The 26,165-nt window shown below is 40.7% G+C and overlaps 1 protein-coding gene and 1 long non-coding RNA gene across 40 annotated transcripts in view; one reads left to right on the top strand and one right to left on the bottom strand.

Annotated features, from left to right (window-relative positions):
• Nrxn3 (neurexin 3) overlaps nt 1-26,165 on the bottom strand; it is a 1,553,154-nt gene that overhangs the window by 503,506 nt on the left and 1,023,483 nt on the right. Inside the window, exon 1 of one of the 39 annotated variants that reach the window (XM_005083992.4) lies at nt 11,663-12,888. The exons of 33 other annotated variants lie outside the window; for them this stretch is intronic. In XM_005083992.4, the coding sequence (XP_005084049.1) occupies nt 11,663-11,906 (244 nt within the window). In that variant the 5' untranslated portion in view covers nt 11,907-12,888. Of the gene's footprint in view, nt 1-11,662; nt 12,889-26,165 lie in introns of those variants that run through there. 5 more of the 39 variants (XM_021235211.2, XM_021235210.2, XM_005083991.4 and 2 more) reach the window with 5 other exon arrangements.
• LOC110343506 lies at nt 13,059-25,807 on the top strand. The gene is made up of 3 exons (XR_002385808.2): nt 13,059-13,273; nt 23,977-24,152; nt 24,850-25,807. It is a non-coding gene; the product is annotated as an uncharacterized LOC110343506 (long non-coding RNA).

The following is a 26,165-nucleotide window of genomic DNA, read 5'->3' on the forward strand; positions in this document are numbered from 1 at the left end:
GTGTGTTTACATAGGAATGCCTCTGATTTGTAAAGTGTGACTGGGGAGCAATTCAGAAACCTCTGATCTGTTAGTTCCTTCCCATGAAAAATAAGTTGGTTGAGAAACATCTCTAAAAACCTCTTCCAGATTTAGTATTTGATGATTCCACAAACACAGAATAGCTTTGAGCTTCCAAGGAAGTCCTGCACCAGAGTACCCCTGGAATAGCACCACACCAGGACCAAGGGACTGGTGATATGGTTGTGAGTCTTTTTCAGGGTGGCCATTAATAAGTTACCTGAGGCAGGAAAATGAAGAGGTGCTATTTTAAGATTGTCTGAACCTGTGTTCCCTATGATAATCCTAATGGATACTTAAAGGCAGAGAGAGGATGGGATAGTAATCCCTTTACAGACAGAGAAGGATCCCTTTGACAAGAAAAAAATAAAATGAAATAAATTCAAACAAGAAATGCTAGTTATTCCAAAGAGACAAGTTGGCTAAGGGGACCAGGACTTAAGCTGTACATTATTGTTTCACATAAAAGCTGTCCCCTTCTGAGAATATTGACCCGCTGGCACAACCCTGTGATAATACTGGGGTGATCAATGACATCAGAGCAGAAAGAAGTAGACTCTGAAGCATTTCTGCATCTGTAATTCACAGCAGGCTTGGAGCCCTTGTCTAGTCTGTACATTCCCAGGCCATGAGCTAATTAGCATGCTGTCAAGGCATTGCTGCTACATTAATTTTTTTTCTGGCACACACATTCACCCACATGTGCACATGCACACATATACTGGCTCAAATTAAGGGAAAAAAGCCTGCCATTCTTGAAATATTCATTTCATTAGTTTTACCCTCGTAATTAATGAACTGCTGCCACATATATGATGAGTCAAGAGTAGAAGTAGATTCAAGGTGATCTAATAAAAGTGAAAATGCAGTTTAGAGATCATCTGAATTTTTTTCATAAGCTCTGATAGAAAGACAAAGAGCTAACTCATAAAGATGGCTTTGACAAGCCACTTGGACATCATTAGCTTAAATTCCATAACTTTATAGAGAAAATAATTAAACCAGGAAAAACTGGTAGTCATCTTAAAATGATAATTTGAAGAGAGAGCCCCTAAAATCTATGGAAACTATATTTCCTTATAAAAGGTATTCCTTAGAGTGTACTAAAAAGAGGGTTGGGGGGAAAGAGAGCTGGGTCACTAAGGAAATTTCTTGTCTTTGATGACCAGTGCCTGGCTCTTGGATCCTTGATTGAAAATGTATCTGTTATTTGCCCAAGGTCTCTGGAAATATATAGGTTTGCAAAGGCTCTTTAGAAAAGACTTGGCTATGATGAAATAGACTTTTGACTATAGGGAAATGGGATTACATTGTCCCAGAACCAGAATAAGGTCTACATTTGCATAGATACCAGACCTAAAAGTTCAGTAGGCATAAGATGCCAAAGGCTTGGTAAATGAAAGGAATTTAGGGGTTTAGTAACTGAGGCTCAGTTTTTTTCTACTTTGGGGTAATAGCTAAGCTAAAGTATCTGGTTAAATATTTGACACAAGGTGGATGTATGGTGTTGTCTACTACCTATAAAAGCATGCACAATTCTCCCAATATACTCTGACCCTACGAAGATCAGAAAAAAATGGTTGAAGATTCCATTTAAGAAATCCACTTTGAGAATGTTTGACATCTAATAATAATACATAAAAATTTAAATTCTCCCAATATATTCTGACCCTAGGAAGATCAGACAAAAAAACTGGTTGAGGATTTCATCTAAATCTAAGAACATTAGACTTCCAATAATAATGCATAACAATCAAATATTCAAAGTACATGTCTGGATTCAAATTTCTCAGATACTGAACTGGTTCTGTCATGCATAAGCAGCCTCAGGCAACTATGAAACTGCTCCTACTTTAGGGGCAGTACCTTAAAAATGGGAAAATATCCATGCCTCCCTCATAGGAAAATTGAACTATAAATTTTAGGGAACTCTAAGGTGCACTAAATTCATCAAAATCATTATAATAGTGTAGCCGGGCGGTGGTGGCACACGCCTTTAATCCCAGCACTCGGGAGGCAGAGGCAGGCGGATCTCTGTGAGTTCGAGGCCAGGCTGGACACACAGCCTCCAAAACAATATAGAGAAACCCTGTCTTGTAAAACCAAAAAAAATCATTACAATAGTCTAATAGTTATTAATAACTACAGTAGGTTCATTGACATCCTTATGAAAGCAAAGTTGTCCTTTCTTAGATTTACTTAAAAAGTATAAATTAATGAAAGGAAATACTCAGAAAAGTCCTTGCAGTAATATTTAATTACTATTTTATGTAAGGGGAAGAGGATACACACACACACACACACACACACACACGCACACACACACACACACACACACACTTAGTCCATGCCTCCAGACGCTGTAAGACTATTCCTTTAGCAAAGTTCTTTAAGATGCAAAATTAATCCCAGTAGTTGAGATTTAACCATTTAGCCATCTTTTCTAACTTTTGGTTTTAATAACCAGAGAGCTACGGAAGCCACCTCCCCAAATCTGAGAGTCTCTTACTTTTGTCTGTGAATCTAATCATTTTTCGGGGCTTTGGATTTTTATTAAAGCCAGGATTTCAAAGCAGTGGGAGACATTCTATTAGTTATCAATTATAAAGAAGCCCTGGAGCCTTTGCTGCCTGTCACCATTTGCTCACACGACTCCGGAATTTCAGGCTAGATAATAAATGAACAATATAGACATGCTTCAAATTTCTAACTATGGTGATGTCTTTTCATCTGGAGCTGCTGAGGCAAGGTCCATTCTGCAGAAGCTAGTTAATTCCTCTTTGCAAGCCATGACCCCTACTTAAGTGAAGTGTCCATGGGGATGTCCACTCTGCCCACACAGTGCTTCAAGTCCCATGTGCTCTTTATAATAAGAGTTCTCGGTGCTCCAATTTCAGATACTACTAGGATGCTCTTTTCACCCTCAAGTTCAGGCTGACGCTTTCTTTCTCCTGGTATAAGCCTCTACAGATAACCAGACCCTCCCAATACACTCCCTCTCTCCCTTCTGTGACAGCCCCAGATGACAGGAGTGAAAAGCAAATAGATGTTAAGTAAAACAGCAATGTGTCTTGGTTTAATGCAATGCTCCATCAACCTGCTCCACTGCCTAGCAACCATGGTGGCTCACCCCTAGTTCATTTTCATTTTAATGTGCCACACAGAAAAGCAGCCTAAATATATAGCTCCAGTTGTGAAGCATATAATCTGTAAACTACAGGAACAGGCGGATCATTTCCATTAGTTTCTTGTGTAGCAAAAACCACAATTTGCACCCAAAGCGTGTAATTATATTCAAATCCAGAAAGACTGCCTCGGAAAGAGTTGAAATTCACAGTTTGGGGGAAAGTCACTCAAGAGTACACACAGTAGTTTTAATGTGGGGGGACGAGAGCAGTTATTTCAAAACAATAAAAGTGAGGGTAAAGAAAATGTGGCTGTTTGGATTCTAAAGGTTGCATGTGTACAAAGGTACTAAAGATTTGGTAAATAAAGAAGTAAGAACGGGAACTGGGGACATGCCCTTTGCCAGTAACTTGTCATGACTTCTAAATACAGAACAGTGACAGGAACAGGAAAATGATGCTACCTTCTTGCACTCCGGTCAGTGAGACTCAGCCAGAGAGGGGTGGTGTCTGCCGATACAGAACCCCTTGGGTTATAACGCTTTCTCACACAAGGGTCCTTATGTAGACCAAACCTCAACTGAGCCCTAGAAATCTACTTCTGAATACAAAGCTAGAGAACTCTCAGAAAGATTTGATGATGAATTTATTTTAGCATAAGGCCCAGAAAGTTCAAAGCTGGCAGAATGCACACCTATAAGACTCCATCTGGTTAAGGAGGGACTGCTATACAGAAAGAGAAATAGCAGACAAGATTGCAGTTACAGCTTGGAAGGAATGTGCCCTTGAGTTATTCTATTGTAATTGAGAAGAAAGGAAGATAGGAAACTTGAACTCATATTGCCAGACCTCTCATTGTTTCTGATACTGACTGGACATCTATGGCTGAATATTGACTTTGTGCACATGGAAAACTGAGCCCCTAGGTCCCTAGAGTTCTATGAGAGTGGACATGTACTTTTGAGGCAGTTCATGCCTCCCACCCCCCCACCCCCACTGAATCTTTTATAAGTTAGCATCTGTTTTCTAGATAAAAAGTAGATAATGTGGCATCAACCACATCCTTCCATTCAAATGGGCTCAGACAAGCTGACATATTCATAGTATCAGATGTGTGTCAATTCACTGTTCAGAAGGATTCAATGGCATGTTTCCTCTTTTCCTGACAGAGGAACTTGATGCGTATTTCTGTTTTTTGAGAGTATGCACTGTATGATGCAGCAGAAAGATCAAAAGCTCTGTTGTTGGAACTGCATTTGAATCTTGGTGTTATCCCTTTATTACTTCAGTCAAGTCACTTAGGCTCTCTGGGACTCAATGTTTTCAATTGTAAAATAATACCCACTAAACTAACTTCAAGGGCTTGTTTGGACTAAATGAACTCATGCACCGAAAACATCTGGAAGTATTTGACATAAAGGAGGTGTGCCTGACACATGGGTATGATTGACATAAGTGTCTCTCAAAATGTGAACTCCATGTAGAAATAAATGGTTTATTCCTTATAAACTCAGTTACTCACCCTGATGGGACTAAACACAGCAGTATGTTTTAAACACAACACAGAATTCCTTGCTTCGTACCATTAAGGTATGTTTAAGCAAAACTTTCATTCTTCCCTTCTCAGTATGACTATGTTAAGTTGGACTTCAGGCTTTCTTTATGTAAGCATAACATTTTCTTTACAGTGTGCTTCTCTTTACATAGGGTGCTTCTGGGGGAAAATGGGAAAACCTGGATGGTGACTTTGGCAAAATCATCATGACAATTAAGAAAATAGGCCTATAGCACAATGACATACCCATGGGACAATCCTAGGACACACCCGAGTGTGTCTTAAAGATACAGGAATCTAAAAATTATTTAACTGGGGAAGATTGCCTCATGCAAGACCTTCATGGGGTGAGAATGAAAACATGTAGGGGAGGATGTTTCGCCAGCTACAGAACCAAAGCACAGAAGCAATGCACGCCACTAGGAAAAGGAAGAGGAAATGTTAACAGATCAAGACACTCATGGAAAGGTTAGAAGTTAAGAGCAACCACAAGCAGGCTGCCAGTTTCCAGACTAGGCAAGGAGAAAAATCTGCAATTAACTCTATGACCATGAAGTGTTCTTCTGTGAGAATCCTGTCTTAAATTCCAGACAGAAAGGGTTCCAGCATACTGTGTACCTACTTGTTCTATAACCCCTGGACCCTGAAACATAAAAATACAAAGAAAAAAAGATGGCATTAAAATAAGTTTTCTCTTTCTGTGTCTGATGACAGTTGAACTAAAATCTGAAGCTATTTCCTGCATAAATTAAAGGTTGGTTTGTTTATTTTAAGTTTGCTTCCTAACACCAAACATAAGAATGTTTGAATTTTGCATAACTTCTTTAAAATTTTGTAATATCCAAAAATGGTCTTAGAATAATCCTCAGAGACCTCACTGTTTTTACTTCCCAAGATCTTTTGTTGTAATCTGTTAACCCTGGCTAACTTACTCCACGTAGATTTCTACTTAAGGAGGTAGCTGTAAGTCACAGGTTGATTTCCGTCGTGTGTTATCTCCAGCTAGTGTAAAAACAATAAATGCTCATGACAATGTTCCCATGTACTTTTTTCACCAAAGGTATTATGCAAATGAAGTGGTTCTTCAAAGGCAATGAGTGTTGTTATAGATGCAGAAGTAAGGAGAAATCAGGGATACAATGTCTTCAACCTACCTGCCAGCAAACATTCAACAAGGAAGCTCAGGTACCTGGGAAAAGGTGGCACCGATATTGCAGTTTGCTCATAGAATGTGTAGCCTGTGTGCAGTCATGTGCACTATATAACTTAACTTCCGGGGCCGGGGAGGGTGGGAAACTCTGTGCCTATAACTACAAAATCAAGGAGCATGCATACCTCTCAGTCAGGCATAAAGGCCAAGACACAATTCAACCAACTCTAAAGTATTTGTTTGGCTGATCTCACCCCCAAGCACTACCCCACTATCCATTTGAACTCCCTCACTGTTCACCATCGAGGTCATCATTAGCTCATGTTCTCATGAGTCTCCTTTAAAAGAATTATCTGGGGTAGGGGAAGAAGAACCCAGAAGAAGAGGGAGAAGGGAAGGAGGGAGGGAGGGAGGGAGGGTAGAAGAAAGAAAAGAAGGGAGGGAGGGAGAGAAGGAGGGAGGGAAGAAGGGAGGAAGGAAATTATTTTCCAAATGAATTGAACACCTTGCTTCAAATTTATAGCAACTTTACAATGTACAATATAGTTTCATAGTCATTTCATTGTATCATCATGATTGATAAAGTAGACAGGCCACACCATGTAAATTTAGAAATAAGCTTTCATGTAAAATCCAACCGGAAAAAATAATGGCATGAAACATTGTACATTTTAAAAGTGGGTACATTTTTTCTGCTGCCAAGACATAATCACTTATGCGTGGTTAACCTGGTTTTCCTTGTTAAGGATGAAAAGTAAAGAGCTCATGGAGTGTGTGTCAGGCAAGAAGTGTGAACAGCTGGAGGTCTTAAGGAAGTCAGTGGGGCAGCAGTCTGAGGATGTAGCTCAGAAGGGCAACAGGTTTGGGTGAGAAAGCCTCTGGTATGGACATGTGGCTGTGCCCAGAGCCTGTGTCTGCAGTCAGGGAGACTTAGTCTTATACAGGTTGGCATCCTGACTCAAGCCCAGCAGCTCTGCTAAGAAGGCAAAAAGAGCTTTAGTAAGCCAGCATCTTTGTTTTTTGCCATTTGTGCAAATGGGATTTTTTTCTTCTTGAGGCATCATTTTAGGATTTAGTAAATTGCTGTCATTGTCACCCAGGGCTTACTCGTTTATTCTGAGTTTAACAGATTCACTGAATTCACTGAACTGAATTCACTGTAAAGATAGAGTGATGACTAGTTCCCATCCTGGGTAGCTTAAAATTACACTATCTCCTCAAAATATATACATGGAAGTGCCAATCCCCAGAAACTCAGAAAGTAGCTATTAGGAGATAGGACCTGTAAAGCATCAATGAAAATAAAATGAAGCTGTAAGGTTGAGCCTAATGTAGTGTAATGGGTCTATATGAGAAGAGAAAACAGGAAAACAAAATACACCAAGAAAGATGCACACAGAGAAAGGAGAGAAGACGAGATGTGGTTCATTGGAGACATGGCCATCTCTAAACCATAGAGAGGGCTCGGCAGAAGCAAGTCTGTTGTCATGCTCCCTTTCAACATTTTGCCTTCAGAGCTGTCACTAAACTAATGTCTGGTTGCTTAAACAAACCAGTGCCTGGTACTTTGTTATGGCAGCCATAGGAAACATATATGTGACAGAAATTCACTGGTTACCTTCAGAGAGTTGTACCTCTCCCAGGTTACCTGGGGTCCCAGAGAAGAAAGCCTGCTGAAAAATGATAAATTCCATAAGAAACTAAAAAAAATGAGATGTGGTGCCTCTGCTAGATTCAAAGGTTGAAATAGAGGAGTAAAGTTCTTACTACAGAAGTATGAGCATTAGCCAGTTGGTAAAGGGCTAAATTCTTACCCTTAAAGGTGATTGCTAGTTTTGCATCTCCTCTGCCTGGGATAGATTAGACCCCACCTCTACCATACATGGAGGCAATTAACATTAACAGTCCTGAAAAGATTTATACTCTGATGCTATAATCTTCCCCTAAGATCTTTCTAGAGCAGGCTAATCTCCAAACCCACCACTTACCAGTGCATTTTGAGAAGGAAAACAATGCATGCTGAGGCTAAAGGAGAAACCAATTTAATTAATTCATCACCAAGGCCAAAGACATATAAATCTTCTCGTTTTATCTGTCAACCAACACTCTGAATTATTCAGTGTTCCTGATCTCAAGAAGGAAGGCAGAGAGAGAGAGAGAGAGAGAGAGAGAGAGAGAGATTAAAAAGCAGCTACTGAGCAGCAGAAGGGACTCAGTTGATGAGCACTGAACAAGTCCAACCCTACACAAACTTTTGTCTCTGAAAAGAACCAGTGACAGAGTCTCATTTGAGACGCATCCTCCTGTGCCAACAGGGAGGCCTCCACCACTTCTGCCAAGACGCTTTAGAAAAGAACAAAACCCTATGGAAATGAAGATGAGTGAACAAATACACTTTACCTATGTTACATGTTTTCTACCACTAAACCACTCAGTGCTTTGACTACTATGGTATTTAATTGTGGAAAAAAAGCACAGGATGGAAAAATTAACATGGAGGGATATTTTTGAGTAATGGGAGAATGAAAAGGTGAATTTTATAAGGATATTTAGATTTTGTATGAAATAATTTGGCTTCCTGTCCAGGTCCCTACCTTTCTCCTGCACTTTTTAATACACAGAAGCAGTTGTCTTCCATAGTGATCCACATAGTTACTGAATCATGCCAAGCTGAATGCCACAGTGTCTTATTAATTTATGTGAGTTTTGCAGATAGGACAAAGCCTGCTCCATAGAAACTGTTCTCTGTCCACTGGGTGACTACTGGGTAAGAAGATCACTTGAAAGGAGATGGGGTGCCTAGGAGACAAGACTGAACAAAAAGGAAAAGGATACCAGATTCCAGTTTAAAAGGGGTTCATTCTATCTTGAAATCCTAACCTGAGACTACTTGGGGAACCCTAGTAGTCTTCTCTCCATTTTTCACAAATGATCTCAGCATCACTCAGGCTGCCCTGGAATACAGACTTCAGACAAATCTATAGCATAATCAATATTTTAAAGATTGCCTCCAAGCAAGGATAGAGCATGGGTAAAAACTACCAGCTGTTTGGAGGGTTTTTGTTTTTCCCATCTGTCTTAGTGAGCATCCCAGTACAGGGAAGCATGGTTGGAGAAAGGCTAGCTGTTGATTAGCAGGAGCTGTGATGATTGGGGCTTCTCAGAAAGTTAGGCAGAGCATAAAAAATGGTGTTTAAAATATTTTTCTTGAGTCATAGAAGGATCTTGGATTCAGGACTCTAGTTTTATTTTTATGCCAGCATGAAGTAAAGAAAAGAGAGCACTGGCCAAACTATTTGTAACAACTACCCCCATTGTTTGAGTCTACGTCTCTTATGACCCTCACCTAAAACCCAATTGCTAAACAAACCATGGTTATGAACTAGAAGAAAACCAGTGTATTTCAAGTAAAAATGAGAGTTGCATATGTCTGGAAAGCTCTGGGAAGTCCCATGTTCTTATTAGTAAGAGATGCTATAGGTCACAGCTTGGATGCAGGGAGCTCAGGTTGGAACTTCTTGGTAATTGCTGCTTTCCTTCATTTCAAGCTCAAAAACAATTAGATATGGAAGCCAACTACTTATTCTCCATATATTCACTCTCCAAGCCCCAAATCAATGGGATGGGAGTTACTGAGAGCGGACACCCAAGAGCAGAATTCATAAGCTTTCTTATCTCAACTATGGCAGACCCAGGGGTGTGGTGCATCCTGCGACTCTGCTGGATATGAGAGGCTTGTGAGTGGTCTCTGGCCATTTCTTTATTCTCTTCTTGTCCATCAACCTGAATCTTATCAGTTGCCAAGTAATGAGAAATTGGAATGAGAACCAGCTGAAAGGGGTTAGAGAAAACTGAAGCACCAATCTTTGCATAGGCAAGGTAGAGAAAATAAAATTTAACCTGTATAAGAATTGGTCCTATTGGAAGGGAGGGAGGGGTGAATAAGATAGAGAATGTGGGGGTGGAAATTAGAGATCCTTATGCACTCTGTTCTGTAAATTCCATCACTTACTAGTAGCTGTTTTTAACTGTTCATATCTTGAACAACTACAACAGCAATATATATGCATGTATGCATGTATGTATGTATGTATGTATGTATCTCAAGACCCCACTCTCCTCTAACCTCCAACTAATGCACAATCTTCATCTCCCTGGTGATCATTTAGACTAATTAGCAAAATTTAGCTAATTATCGCTCAGCATTTCTGTGTTTAATTATGGCTATTGGTAATAGTCTGTCTGGCTCCCCTCATCTCAACCCCACCCTACTCTGTCTCTTTCTTAGGAGATAAGTTTCCATTTTAATGAAATTTCCTTTTTATGTGTATATGTGTATATAGCTCTTGTCTAGGCTTTTGTGGTTTTGCTTGTCTGTTCTGTCTTGTTTTAGAATCTACAGCAGACCAAACAGAAGTCGCAGGGAAACCAGCAAGGAGGTTAGAAGAAAGGTTTCTGGGCTTTCTCTCAGTCCCACCACCCCCTTCTCCCAAACCTTACACTCTCTGAGCCACTTAACAATTCCACCACATGTGATTTCAACAGAGAGAAAAAGCCAGCATGTGCTGGAATGTGTTTCAACAGAGAGAAAAAGCCAGCATGTGCTGGAATGTGTTTCCACTTAAAACAACAGACAGCTTGGAGCAGGAGCCCTTGGCTAGGAGGTGGTGGAAGAATTGCTTTTCTAATGGGGTCTGCATGCCTCAAAATACAAGCTAGGGAAGGGCCCCTAGAGAGGTTCATAGCACAGCTTGGTGGAAGAGTGCTCATGCATTCTCTCTGCTTTTCCCTTTCGTCCCTTTCACGTTCCCCTCATCATCACCGTGGAGTGCATAGTAAACACTTCTTGGAACAATTTACTACCGCGAGCTTCTGCCTTAGCTGCAGAATCAGCCTTTTTAGAGGGAACCTGCTCAGGGCTGGGTACAATTTTACGAACCACAGGTCTTTTCCTTTAGTAAGTATGACGCGAAGAGGGTTGTTTGAAGCAAAAGATATCATGCATGGCTTGTGAGAACCAATCCATTCATGCTGACTTTAATTGAAAGATCATCGGCATAAATGGTGGATCAAAGTTGCTATAATTTACAGGGGTAATTTAAAAAAAACGGTCTTAGCTTAAGCTTACATATTGTTTCATCTCTTGTAGTTAGCAATATTAGCCATGCTGTTTAGAGGATAACTACTCTCCAACAGACATACAGAAAAAATATAAAACTCCCAAATGAATGATAACACCCACTGGTTGTTAACTATATTTTCTGCCTTCTTTGACTCTTGTTCTCCCCAGACCTTTGCCACACAGGTAACTTTATAGCAGTTCTATCAACTCCAGGCTCTTGCCCCATAGGACGCGCTACCTGCTCTGTCTTCACAACTAGCCCCCAGACAAGACCAGAGACAGGAAGGGTGAGAACGCACGGTGAATGAATGACTTTTCAATGTGCAGCAGCATTGGAACTTGTCTGACTGAGTTGCCTGCCACCACGGGGTGGGAGAAGTAGATGGTGCAAAAGGTGGAGAGTGTGTTTGCCGTGCCACAAACCAGGGTACCAAGGGGAGGAGAACCTTTTATTGAAAAGTGGGTGGCCGAGAGCAAACAGCCTTTGCCAGTAGGAGAAAGTGACAGGTTTTCCCCCTTATGCACATTCCAGCCTTCTCACCGTTTTAAATTGGATTTCCCTGCTGTTAGCACCCTTGACCCTACCTGAAAGACGACTGGGTTAAGGATTTGCAATGCCACAGTAAAAGATAAAGAGTAGAGAGACCCACCGTGCCCTCCTCGAAGGGAAACAGGGGAGCGATAGATAGAAATAGGCACAGAGTGGTGCTTGCTGCCGTGGAAATGATGCTCGTGCTGAGAGTGAGATCCTGGAGAGGAGGAGGAAGAGGAGGAGGCTACATTAGAAGAACTCCACACAGAGCTGACGATACATCCCCAAAAGAGGGACCAGATCCCAAGCGTCCAGGCCGGCTGGCGAGGAGGGCTCCGTCTTGAGTGGATTCTCAGGTGCATGGTCAACGCACGGGACCACCACAGATGGGCAGTTTAAATCCCAGCCAGTGAGCAATAGCGAAGTTCATGATGCCCAGGGGCACATCGTAGCAGAAAGAAGAGTTGTCCAATTTGGGGATGGGGGAAGCAGTAAGAGCTTGCGGGGCAATGATGAATCTGTTTTTTTTTTTTTTAAGAAACTACAAAAATAAACTGAAGATTCTTAAAAAGATGAGGCAAAGCCTTTCCTTTTTCCCCTGGAGGAGGAATTTAGGATGCAAGAGTCGACCCAGGTACAGCAAACCTCCTGGAGAGCCCAGGCTTGTCGCACATTTCAGGGAAGGACCCAGTGAGGCTTCTTCCTGCTCTCTAGGTACCGCAAGTCCGATGTTTTAGCTGCATACTCTGGAAAGCCAAGCAGGGAAAGGTGGAAACGAAGGGAAAAGACAAAGCAGGAATAGACCCAAGTAGGTTCAGGCTAGTTTATCCCAACATCCACGGAGTTTGGACATTTTTTTTTTCCTTTCTCGTTTCGACTTCCAAGCGATGCAATGCAGAACTACCAGGCACAAGGGGGTTGCAGGCGGGAGAGTTTTCTTGCTCCGGGGAGTCTCCGTGGAAGGGCGCGGAGGCTGTTAACCCTGAGTGTCCTGGATGAGCTCCATGGTGCAGCCGCCTGCCTGAGTCCTGCGTTCCCAATGGTTTGAAAAAGCAGTCAGCAGCAAGCGGAGAAAGAGATCAAGAAGGACCAGAGGAAAAGAAACAGCACTGAGCTAGCCAACCAAACCAACGTGGCAGGGAGATGGAGAGGAGCCGGGTGGGCTCAATCAGGGAGAGCTCTAGAGGAGGCAGCCCGCAGGCAGCGGAGGTAGCCAGGAGGCGCGGGCGCCGGGCAAAGTGCGCACAACTGGGGAGGCACAGGTGAAGTGAAGCAAGGAGTTGGGGAGCCAAATTCACAAATGGGCAAGTCATATGCAAATAGCGCACTCCGGAGAGCAAATCAGTGCAGCCCGTGTGCTCTGCCGAGGGACTGGCTGGCTAGGGAGGAGGGAGAGGTGGAGCCGCCCGGCATCCTGGCCCTCCCCATTCAAGTGTACGCTAGCTGGCTAGCTCCTTGCTCTTACGCACCGGCGCTCAGGAGCCTGTGCTCTCTCCCGGCAGTCTCCCTGGGTCCCACCCCGCTGTGCGTGCACGCTCGGAGACCCACAGGCCTCCCCTGCTCCGCCAGCCTGGATCCTCCTTCAGGCTTCTCTCCCAAGATCATTAAAACCGAATTCGGCGAGCAAGGTGCTGTGAAGGTTTGGGAAGGAAGATCGAGGCAACAGCACAGCCCAAGTATCCCCAAATCAAAATAAACCCGAAGTCTGCAGGCACACTGACTGCCTGAGGTAGGCGCCCCGCTTTTCTTGCTGTGCCTGGGGCAGCCACTCTCCAGCATGTGTCTCTGCTGAAATGGAATAGGAGACCCAGGACACCGCTGCTGGGCCAATGGATAGGTGATAGAACCGTGTGGAAGTAAAGGTTGTGGGGTGGGTGGTCCCATGCAGGGTGAAGTGGTTGGTGGCTGCCAGTTTGCCCTCCCAGGTGGCTTCCAAGCACCTTAGACAGAACACTCTTGGAATTCAGGCTAGCATCTTCAAGTCAAAAGACAGTAAAGTAGGTGTGCAAAGGAAGGAGTAGCCTGTCCCTGACTTGTTCAGAAGAGGCTATTACAGGCTGGTGTATACTCCCTGGTGCTGGGCACCAGAAGCTACTACTTAAATCTTTGGGGTAGGGCACAAAAGCAGGGCTGGGGAGTTGCTGTGGCAGGGGATCAGAGGGAAGTGTTTGGAAAGGGGAAGTACAGAAGTGGATGGGGCGTGCAGCTTCTCTACTGGCCTTCTGTGACTCCGGGAGGGGCTGGCCCGCAGTCCTTTGAGCAAACAATGACATTGTCTCTCCACTATTTCCACTACCTCCACTGAGTGGGAGCACAGTGCGCAGGAGGAGTACCCTTCTCAGGCCCGTCATTTCTATCTGACTCCTGCTAGCAATGACTCTGCCCTGCTCACGCATCTTGATTCTGGGGGAGGTAGATGCAGACACAGACACACACGCTACAGATAAAAATATAGGTATGCTTTTTCTTTATTTTAAAACAAAGATGCTTACTGTAGCACCTCTAATATGTTTATGCTCATTGCAAACTCCCAAATGAGAATAAAGAACAGAAACTAAGAGTGTTTTTTTTATCCTTGGGATATCCCAGGGAGTTATTAGGGAAGTATCCTTCAATAAATTATGATATCCAACCCACAGGCTCCAACACCAACTGAATTTGTGCTAGTGACTTGAGATTCTGCTTTAAAAAAATCAGGCTTTCCTAAAGATCTGCCTGCCCATGCCCACAAGTGCCCTGGGCTCACAGCTCTAGGGTGAGCCCAGGAAATGGCCGACTGACAAGGTCTTCTCGTGCATGGGTAGAGGCAACCAAATACAATGTATTAACCAGCAACTTGTACTAAGGAATACCACAAGCAAAGGTGGGTATGGAATACAGGGTGCTCAAATCTCCTCTATAAAGTGTGGCTGATGACCCCCCTCCTCAGGAGGTTTAAAGGAGAAAATATAGAGTACATCTGGCCGTTAGTACCAGTACTCCCTGTTCCCTAGAAAAAGAAGCTGAAGACTCCCGAAGGTTAAGTATACTTTTAGGGTCTTTGTACTGGCAAAGTCAAGAAAAAAGCAAAAACAAAAACTTAAGCACTATTCCCTAGAGTTCATGATAATTCCTGTTCTTATGAGCTGCTTCTTGATTTAGTTCCCCCAGCAGATTCCTATTGCACTTTGAATTCACCCTCTGTCCCAAGTTGATCAGGCTTCTGATGTATTGGCCAGCTCCATCAGTTAGATGTCCCTGAGTCACTTCCCTTGAATCCCCGAGACCTTTACTCTGGTCGAATGAGAATATTTACCAACCCAAGCCTGTTAGGGCTTTATGGGGCCTTTTTATGGGGAACCTTTCCTCAGCTTTCTCAGCTGCATTTGCCATGCCATTTCCTCAGAGGGTCTTTCTGTCTCCCACCATAGACTCTGCCACCTGTGGTGGTCATTCTACTCTGTTGATTTGTTTCCTTGCAGCATTGTTGGTTTTCAGGAGTTGATTCTTCTGTTCATGATCTGTATCCTTGAAAGAAGAAATGGTAAGCTCTTTGTCCTGATGTCTGACTGCAGAACCTCTTTCCTGCTCTCCACTGCATCCTCCGCACACAGCACATGGGTAGCCAGTAGCAGCATCCCAGTAAGTGTTTGCTGAATAAATGAACTCAGTGGGCCAATTGCCAACCAAGTCGTAGAGTATTTTAGCTCTCATACTGTGAGTTTCACTGACCCATTTATCTGACTTTAGTGACATTGATTGCCAAAAGACAAGCCTTCTGGACTTGATATGCAGAACATTCATCTATCTTGCCATCTCCTTCTTTTCCAAACTGGCACTGGATACTGAAGATTGTTTTAACTTCATCCCAAGGTAGCAAGGGAAGCCTAGATGGACATTCCAATTAATTGTCTGCCAGGCTATAAAGGGAAAATAAATCCTTGATGCAAAATGGAATCTGCAAACACTGCTGGTGTGTTATAGCTGGAACTATTCATTCTATGTCTCGTTCTTATAACTTATTTATTTACTACTCACGAAATGTCAGAAGAAGCAGTTGTGGATTTCAGGGAGTGAGATTCCATTTATGGGTGTTGTTGAGTGGGGAGATTTTAGATAAGAAATCCAAGGTTGCTTTCCGTTGCTTATCCTACTCCAAAGAGCTAAGCTACAGTTTTTCTGATAAACTACATATCCATCTCCAATTTAATACCCTATTAATTTGTTCATAAGTCTCCCATCCCTCCCTAGTCAACACACACTTATGTAAATGTCTTTTCTACCTCCCATTCTTTGCAGTCTATTGCAATTTATAGTAGGCTGATATGTATTGAGAATTTTTTCTCTGGAGATATGCCGGTATGTTCTAAATACCCCCATACAACTAGAATCCCAGAAAAATACTCATCACTGCCCATCACAGATCTCATTTTTCCTCCTGCATTCTGCCCCCTAGTGGGCCCCTTTACTTGGGATCCCAGGCATGTCAAACAGAGAGCGGAGTCCAAGTTTTTAAGATAGAAAAGGAGAAAAATCAGAGATTTTATGCTCACCACAGACTCAAAACTGAATAACTTCAAAAGAATGATCTATTTTAGCCTCCTGTGCAAATCCCTCCCCCAATGAAACCCAGATGGAACTCTGTAGAATCTTGCATTTCTGAATGGAATGGAGTATTCAACCCCTGATTGTAGCTGGATCCACTGAGGTGATAGCTGGGCTTCTTTGGTATATTAGATTCCAGAGCTTGTCATCATAGACTTCCTCTGCTGGCTTTTTAAATGTCCCCTCTCTTCTCTCCTTAGGAGATAACCCAGATGGAAGGGAAGGAAATCTTTGCTCTTAACTCTTTACCTTGCTTTCTTCATCATCCCAGCTTACAAGCAGCATAAGGAATCTGTTGACTTCTAAAATAAGCTTCTACTTGTATTTAAATGTGTCAGGTGTCAGGAACTTAATGTGACATTGCCTTGCCCACAGTCTTGCATGGTGCGTTTTATCTCTGCACATGCCTCTTCTCACTTGGGTAGACTCTGACGTGCCACTTCGCTGTCAGCAGGGGATACTTGTCAAGTTCGCCACTGCAGGCACATCTAACGTGACTGCAGACTTAGAAAGACCAGCAAGCATAGGCACAGACTGTTCCTGTGGGACACAATCCATTAGGAGAAGACCCTATCACAAAAAGTAGAAATCCTTTCTTGCTGTCCCTACATATCTCCAATAGGTAGTTAGGGAGGACAAGAACACAAATACCACCCTCCCCCAACTAAACTCTCATAATGTATAGTGAAATAAATGTCCTGAAGAAATACAGGTGACTGTTAACACGGCTATAAATATATCCAAGGGTTTTTCTAGGGATACCATAAAGCAGCCGAACATTGCTTTATTATATGTCAGGATATTTATTTATAGCGACATAATTCATTCTTCTGTTCATTTATTTAAGAAAGCCATCCAAAAAAAATAGCCAATTTTGATATGTTTCCCTTTTGGGAGTATAATGGAGAAAGATTTTTCTTTTAAATATCATTCCTACATGGATTTGATTTAAATGAAAAGGACAGTAGCCCTTCATATAAGTATGTAGCACAGAGAATACTTAGGTTGCTCTGCTATGTTTTAACTTTTATTATCGAGAATATACCTTTTATTGTTGAGAATGTGATACATGAATAGAATATGTTTTGTCTATGGCCATACCACACTGAGCATGCCTGATCTCCTCTGTCTGTTTCTTTAAGGCAGCCTCCTTCTAAACATCATCATTCCCTTGTCCTCCTTGTGGCTACAGGAGGAATATCAGGCTTTTAAATGTTAGCCAAAACTCTTTTTACATTTTGCAGATCTTTTGAGTTCGATCAATGGGGTTGGGAAATTTACAGCATTCAAATTTCTACTCATCTCTTCAGGAAAAGTCTGAAAAGTCCCTTAACTAATTCCCTTTGAAATCCACACTTATCAGCCTCATCACTGTGAAAATCTCTATCCAGTTTTGAGGAATTAGATAAAATGAATTATTGTTAGACAAAAACAGACAGAATATTTTGGGGTTAGTACAAGGGTCTTGCAGGTGCTAAGCGAGCACTGTAACCCTGAGTAACAGTCTCCAACCTGAGACAGTCATTAATTTGCATATTTATAAGACACATCATTCAATCAAAGGGTTAGAGGGCATCTTGAGATTTCATATAGTTTTCAATATTGGGCTGTCCTGCTTGGGCGCCTAAATTCAAATCCTAATTTTTAACTGTTATGTAAGCATTGAAAAGATCTGTGGCCTTTCTGATTTAAAATGAGAATACACGTACAAACTATCCACAGAGTCAAACACCTAATGCATGTGAAGCATTCATCAACACGGCCTGACATATGGATGACCATAATAATTCTATTAGTTTTCTTTTCTCCAGGAGACTCCTTAGAAGTTATCCCTGCAGCTAGCCCTCCCCTGCTGATTATATAGATCTTCTAGGGAATAAACTCAGTAGCCTTAAACCACAGGTGGAAATTTTCCCCAGGTACTTGCAGTCTGCTGACTTGTCCTTTTACACTTTTGGCAGAAAACAGGCTGGCTCCATCACTTCCTTCTTACATATGTCTTTCAAGTCAGCTCTAAACTAATAAAGCCTATGGTCTGTTCAAGAAATGGATAATTCCAGTTACTGAAGCCCAGCATTGTTCTGTAGTTGCTTTCCATGGCAGGATGGGGGACTTAAAGTATCTCAGTTGGCTTTGGAATTTTCAAAGGCTATACTAGCCTGTTTCTTTCATTTTCTCACTGTTTTCTCTCAAATGCATAGTAAGTTCTACTTAATTGACCTTCTCCCTGAAAGGCACACTTTGCTAATCTTTATTAATTCCCATTGACTTCAGGAAAAATTTCATTATCATTTAATGGTTTCTTTTTAAATGTTGACGAGTCAATCTCTGAACTAGGTTCTACTCAGTATAGAAAGAAGCCACGACCTTTGTCCATCAGTGCAGGACATCAATTTCTTCACTCTGTGAATGTTACATTTATGCCAACTAGGGCAAGATGCTGTGTAAAATCCAAAAGACCCAGTGAGGAAGAGCGTTCAGGCCTTAGAAAGCAAGTGCTTCAAAGGTGAGAACCCAGGGAATTGCCTGAAGAATCATACCATATGTCCCATAACAATGGAAGATGAAAAGTGTGAATCAGGTACACACCAGATAATGGAGCTGTTCTACCCTGGCAAGGGGAAGAAGACCCTGGATGGATTCACAGACAAGGGACCACATGCATGAAAACTCATAAGACAGATGTCCACAGCCTGTGCATTTATTACTGTTTGGTCCTAAGCAATTTTGAACTCTCTGAACTTTCATCCTCAGCAGGATAATAATTAATAATAATTAGTATCAGAGTACAGTTTACAATGCAAAGAAAACATATATTCAAAGAGATAACTGTGCATTAATTTTCACTACATGAATTTAGCCTAGAGTGAATGGAAATTGGAGAGAAGAATCTAAAATAAGGAAGGTATTAATGTAGAATAGACGATCTACCTCCAGCTTCCCAGAGGCAGACCTCCTTGATGTTAAATTGTCAATGCCTGAGAAACTTAGGAAGAGTCTACCTTTTTCTTTCTATGAAGATAGATATGGCATAAGATAATGAAAGAGAAGAAAGGGAGGAAAAATGAGAGATCAGGATGAGCAAAAAGAAGGAGAGCCACATGTCCACAGTCTCACTCTTTATTTCTAATTCCTGTGTTGCTGCACTAAGAGATGCTATGGAAATTATTGAGTCAAAAGAGGCATACTATGGTTTATCAGTATACCTTACTTTTACTGATTAATTCAGTTATTTTTCATTTAATTGTAGAAATATCCTTGTTCAAGCATTCTACTTGCTTGCCATTCTGTGTAGAGTACATAGTCTAAGAGAGGCAGGGATCCAAAATAAATCTAAATCAAAATAAATAATCAGCAAAGTTTCTTTTTAATTTTCTAGAGTAATCTCAGTGGTAGAGAGTCTGCCTCTCATAGATGAGGCTTAAGGTTCTAATACAAGTACTACCAAAACAAAGAATCAACACACACACACACACACACACACACACACACACACACACACACACACACACACAGAGTGAGGAAGAGAGAGAGAGAGCGACAGAGACAGAGACAGAGATGGAGACAAAGAGAAACACACACAGAGAGAGACAGAGACAAAGAAAGATACACAGAGAGAGAGACAGAAACAGTTAAGTGGCATGTTTCTATTGAATTAATAGGCTTAAATCCATATAACAGAAAAATATTGAAGGCACATGACATGAACAAACTCCTACTTGGAGCAACAGTGCTATCTGAGAAGCTTTGCAAATGTTTGCAAGATGGGTAATAAGGGCATGGTTCAAAGACAATAAGGATGTAACACATCTCAGATCTGTTAGGGAAGCTGGGGGCTGGGTACTGAAGTGAGAGTTTATTTCAGAAATAGAACAGGCTGTTCTTAAAATAGCTGGAACAGCACTGATATAATATTTTAGTATCAACGATATATATGTTTTCAGATCTACCACTTCCAATCTGGACAGGCAGAATTAGCTGGTCTTTTTTATCTTCTCACAACACTGTTCTGTTAACACTTGTCACATTATGTTGCTATCAGTTAGTTTATAGCTTGGTACCCTGTGTGATTCACCAAAACATTATGTATTAAACACAGTTTCACTTTAGAGGAAAACTGTTTAAATTCTAGGGTCAGACAACATAAGTCCATATTCCTTTTCCTTCTTTATTAAACCACGACCATAAATATATTACTTAGCCACTAAAACTCAGTATTCTTACAGACGACAATAAGATACTAATATTCCTGGTCTCAAACACTGAAAAATCCCAAAACCAATTGGGAAATAGTCAGTGGATGTTTGTAAAAAATATGAGATATATACATTAGAGTTTGAAAGATGTTCTCTTCTTCATATATATGTTAGGGGAAGGGTAGGCTCTGAGACAAAGAAACATTTCTTTCTTTGTTTCTTCCTTTTTTTTCTTGTTGTTGGTCGAAGGTGTTCAAGATAGAATGTCTGTGCCTAATAGCCCTGGCTGTCTTGGAACTTTCTCTATAATTCATGCTGGCCTCAAACTCAGAGATTTGCCTGTCTCTGCCTCCCAAGTGCTTCAATTAAAGATTTGGTCCATGCTGAAGAGATGGCTCAGAGGTTAAGAGCACTGACTGTTCTTCCAAAGGTCCTGAGTTCAATTCCCAGCAACCACATGGTGGCTCACAACCACCTTGAATGAGATCTGATGCCCTCTGCTGGCATGCAGGCAGAAGATTGTATACGTAATAAATAAATAATTTTAAAAAAGATTTGGTCCATGACTGACACAAAACTTCGAAATTTGGCACTTGCAAAATCATAAGGGGTTCTTGCAAGGAAAGCCATGAACTCTCCATCCTGTGGTAGATGCCTGGTAAGCCACCTGGAATGAATGAGTGAGGTACATAACTTCCCTTACAAACTTGAGATTATATGCATATGAAATTTCTTTGAGCTTTCTCTGCTGACCACTTCTGTATCCACTTGAACATTATTGTTTGGTCTTGTGTTGAGGGCCAAACTTAATACCTAGATGATACAAAGATTTGAAAGATCATTGTTAATTGAAATTACATGTACTAGGGTTAGGAAACTTAGTTCTCTTTAAAAGAAACAGTACTGATCCATGAGAGTTTCATTTTTACTATTTCATGCAGAACAAGTTTCCTCTAGACATATTAACAATCTTGTTGCTATTTTGATAGCAAATAGTTTATTCCTGCTAGCAACACCTACACATCTGCTGTCCCTGTGATCTAAGAAAACACTGTTGAGTGGTGAAAAGTTCATTGCTATGGAAAGAGTATGATCACTCAACTCTGTTGTCCTTTACCTCTCAGCAGTAAACCTTGGTGGACCAAACATAAATGAAAAATAATGCTTTCCAATAAAGACATAAGTCTTGAAAACTCTGGGATACACTGTAAAACTGTTTTCAAAAACTATTTTATATGTCTTGTGTGGGGGGGGTCAGAGAATAATTTGCTAGGGCTAGTTTCAAGGCTTTAGTCCAGGTACCTAATCTAAGCAACAGACATCTTTACCTACTGAATTTTCTGGTCAGCCCTAATATTCTATTTTTTAACCAATGCAAGGACATTTCCTCAGAAGCTTATTGTAAATAATCAGTAAACTGGGTATATAGGGAGCATGTAAGTCAGAGAAACTGAGATGTAGAGGCAGAGTGACTAGTTTAATACTATATTAGTTTGGATGTCATTGGTCCCCATAAGCCCATAGGGAGTGGCACTATTAAGAAATGCGTCCTTATTTAAGAAAGCATGACCTTATTGGAGGAAATTTATCACTGTGGAGGTAGTCTTTGAGGTTTCCTATACTCAAGATACTGCTCAGTGTCTCAGTTTACTTCCTGTTGCTTATGGGATCAAGATGTAGCTCCTTCTATCTTAGAGATTCTATTACTGTGAAAAGACATCATGATCATAGCAAGTCTTATAAAAAAAATTCCGCTGAGGTGTAACTTATGGTTTCAGAGTTTTAGTTCATTATTATCATAGCAGGGAACATGGCTGTGTACAGGCAGACATGGTGTTGGAGAAGGAGCTAGTACATGTCGATCCATAGGCAACAGGAAGTAGACTGAAATACTGGGCACGACTTGAGCATATATGAGACCTTAAAGCCCACCTCTACAGTGACAACACTTTCTTCAACAACTCCATATCTACTACAATAAAGCCACACCTCCGTGTTGTGCTATTCAAACTTCCAGAGTAACATGTCTTTGTTGAAATAAGCTGGATATTTTTAGGTAATCATCTAGAATGAGGCATTTATGACTCACATGTCAACATAAATCAATATAAAATAAGCATATAAAACAATTATAAAGAAGATAATCTATCATAGGAGAATAAGAAATCCAAAAAAGTTACGTTATCTATCAATATAAGATAAACTAGTAAACTAAATATGGTTGAAATGATTAAATGAAGAAATTATAGTATTAATAGAGAAAAACAGATTATAATTGGAAGACTTCAAAAAGAACCAAACTTCTGAAAATGCAGCAAAAATATATATTATACACATATATATCCAAAATGTATGTGTGTATGTGTGTTTATGTTGGGTTTTATTTATGTGTGTGTGTATGTGTGTAGCTAAAAAAAGAATTATTGAAGACAAAACTAAGGAAACTTCTCCAGTTGCAGCACCCAGAGAAAAGGATTTCAGGTAAATAAAAGAAGTTAAATTCAAGCTGGGTGGTGGTGGTACATGCCTTTAATCCTAGCAATTGGGAACAGAGGCAAGGAATCTCAGTGAGTTTGAGGTCAGCCTGGTCTACAAAGCCAGTTCCAGCACCGACAGAACTATTGTGCGGAGAAACCCTGTCTCAAAAACCAACAACAAAAAAGAAGAAGAAGAAGTTGTTAAATTCATGAAAGGCCTTCGAAAAGTTCAACATGCATCTATTTAGATAATTTCTAGAGAGAATAGAAAAATAGGAAGGGCAATATTTAAAAAGATAATGATTGGGAATTTTTCATAGTCGAGTAAGATGAGCTGTTTCATTAAAAGATTATAGGCAAGGTAAAACAAACAAACAATAACAATACTTTTAACTCATCATAAGCAAATGATATATATCAAAAATGAAATGCAAATCTTTTAAATTAACATATTACTTTCAATAAAGTCCAGAAAGTAATGAATGTTGAAGTATTGTTTGACAAACAAAAATAAAATGTTTGTCAATCTATATTTATGTGTCTAGGCAAATATTTTAAGAAAAGGGGTAAATATAAGATATTTCCTGATGAAGTTTGAGGAACTTCCTTTGGATGATCCCAGAGAAATGAAAAGGTATATCAGAGGTGATTATGAGAAAAGACATGATTACAATATAAGCAAATCCATACCACAGTGAAAACCACTACCAATAACAAATCTGTAGTACTAATAATACTGGGGAGACTGGGGCAGGAGGATTAACACTCCAGTCAGTAAGCTACATGGTGGGCCCCAGACTCAAAATGAATTGGAGTAAAAGGAAATGCCGGTGATCATCAGTATTGGAATAATGGTTATAAGCCAGATATTCTTGTCTCTATTTTGCAATCAGGAAGAAGGAAACTACACTGTGAGCTATCTGTACTCATTTAGAGTATAGATGTAAATTCAAGTTATCTGACCAATTAGTCTCTGATCTAGAGTCACTTCTTTGGAGCTAAAGCCTATATACAATTAATATATGTAGAGTCTATCACACTTTTCAGGGCTAATACTTAGCTCTTAATTTCTCTTTCCCTTTGCTAGAATATCAATTTAGAAATACCCCAACTTTGTCCATGTGGACCAGTCATATATCTCCATGTCTGTTTTAAAAGTTTTTTCTTTTGTTTAGGTTTACCAGGTTATCAATATTTACTGAAATTTAAAAGAAAACTGACATCCCATAATTCTGTTTAGACAAAAAAGATGATTCTATAATTTGGATCTGGAATGTTTCCCAAAGGCTTGGTTCTAGTGTGGCGCTGTCAAGAACTGGAATAACATTTAATGGAACGTCCATAGGCCTTTGTGAGTGTGTCCTCAAAGAGGATTCTCTCCTTTTACTTTCCTGTAACTGTGCTTCCCACAGATTCTGCAGTATAAGTGTCAAAATGCTTCCTTTGTCATGAAAGAAACAACATATATATGATAGTCTCATACACCGGGCAGTGATGGTGCATACCTTCACTCCTAGCACTCAGGAGGCAAAGGCCGATAAATCTCTGTGAGTGTGACACCAGCCTGACCTACAGAGTGAGTTCTAGAACAACCAGGGCTACAAAGAGAATCCTTGTCTTTAAAAACCAAAATAACAACAAACAAACAATACTCTCATGTATTAGTCTATAAATCTCTTGTGCCCTTTTGTAGGCTACTGATAAAACTAAGCTTTCAGGTAGATCACTTAATTTATATATTAAAATGAAACAATGTCCAGAGGATTGACATTATATATTGATATTTATTGCATGATGCTTGAGCAATTTTTTACTGTGGAGATTATAAAAAGCCTGTCTTCATGATCTGAAAATAGAATATGCAACTTTGGGATTTCATGGAATTAGTGGCTACACCACAACATATTCCATGCTCAGATAGTGTGCATCTGTTCTCATAATTATTGGAGTCCTAGGAGTTATAAATAACCAGGTCTGTTCTGAGTTTCCTGTTACGAATGAAGCCGAATTTGCGTTTATCTCAGACATTCCTTTCTTCTCTTTTATAGGTCACAGTGAGCCCTCAGATCATTCATGCCCATCCTGTTACTACTTGACGAATTCAGAAGACGTTCATCTCCCCACATTTCAGGCATTAACTCCCCAACCCGTGATCCTGACAAAATCAATTATAATTAAAAAATGCATTGCCCAACCTGGGAACAGAATATGAGGAAAATGCCTCTGAGGCTCGCTGAGTTTTGATCTCCTGAAAGTGAACATGTTTGGAACAATATTCCTGAAAAGGACTTTGATACGATCAACACCATGTATAACAATGAGGAGTGTGATGCTCTGCCTTAAGCTATAAGAGGGAAAGAAGCAAGTAGACAAGCGTGTGCTTGGACAGAATGGAACTAGAAAATTTCAGAAGGAAAGGTCCACAAGATGAAAATGTTTCATCTGCTTTATGTATGTAAGGGCTGTAGGTACACAAATTTCTATGTGCATGTATGTAGAGCTTGGAGGTTGACATCAGCTCTTTTCCTTGCTCTCCATTTAGCTAATGAAGCTCACTGGTTAGGCTTTACTGTCAGGCCACAAGAAACCCCAAGGAGCTTCCTGTGTGCCCCTCCTCAACAGCTGGATTGCAGAAGTATACTTACACATCTGTTTTTTTTATGTAGGTGTTAGAGATCATAGTTAGACCTTCATATTGTACAACAACCACTTTACCTACTGAATCCTCCATTTTCTGTGTGGCTAAACTATATATTGACTTAACAAAGGGTGGGGTCTGCTGTGAAGGATTTCTGGTGTTTTTTTTTTTATTTTTTTATGCTATGCCCTGAAGACACAGTCTCATCCTACTTTAGAAATGAAAATACCTGGGTTTTAATCCTTACATGTGACGTTGGCTGGCAGACATTAGAAACCTCACTTAAGCACAGTGTAACTAGAACTCTCAGCATATTGTGTTTTATGTTTCCAAGGTTCCAATAAAAACTGAGATTGAAGACTTGTTCAGCTTTGGGATAACAATGCTTGCTTACGTACTGGTATTCTATGCATTCAAACTCCATCCTCCTCTCCTGTCTATCTCAATCAGTCTCCTACCCATTAATTTCAAGCAAATTAATATAGATAGAAAAATAGAGCCTAGAAATTCTCCAGATTCAAAAGACAATTGACAAGAAGTGGAAGAGGATGGGAGAGCAGAGTGAGCCTTCTAACCTACTGAGCTTGCTATGAGAGGGGGAAACTCTACAGAGGGATTCACTATACCAGATGGATTTGCTTTTCCTAAATGATACCTTACTGGTGAGCAAAGGATGAACAGAGAAAGATGTCAGAGCATCCCAAGTGCAAAGGAACACAGTGGTTT

The sequence above is a fragment of the Mesocricetus auratus genome, unplaced genomic scaffold (assembly GCF_017639785.1).
Source record: "Mesocricetus auratus isolate SY011 unplaced genomic scaffold, BCM_Maur_2.0 Super-Scaffold_15014, whole genome shotgun sequence".
NCBI lineage: Eukaryota > Metazoa > Chordata > Mammalia > Rodentia > Cricetidae > Mesocricetus > Mesocricetus auratus.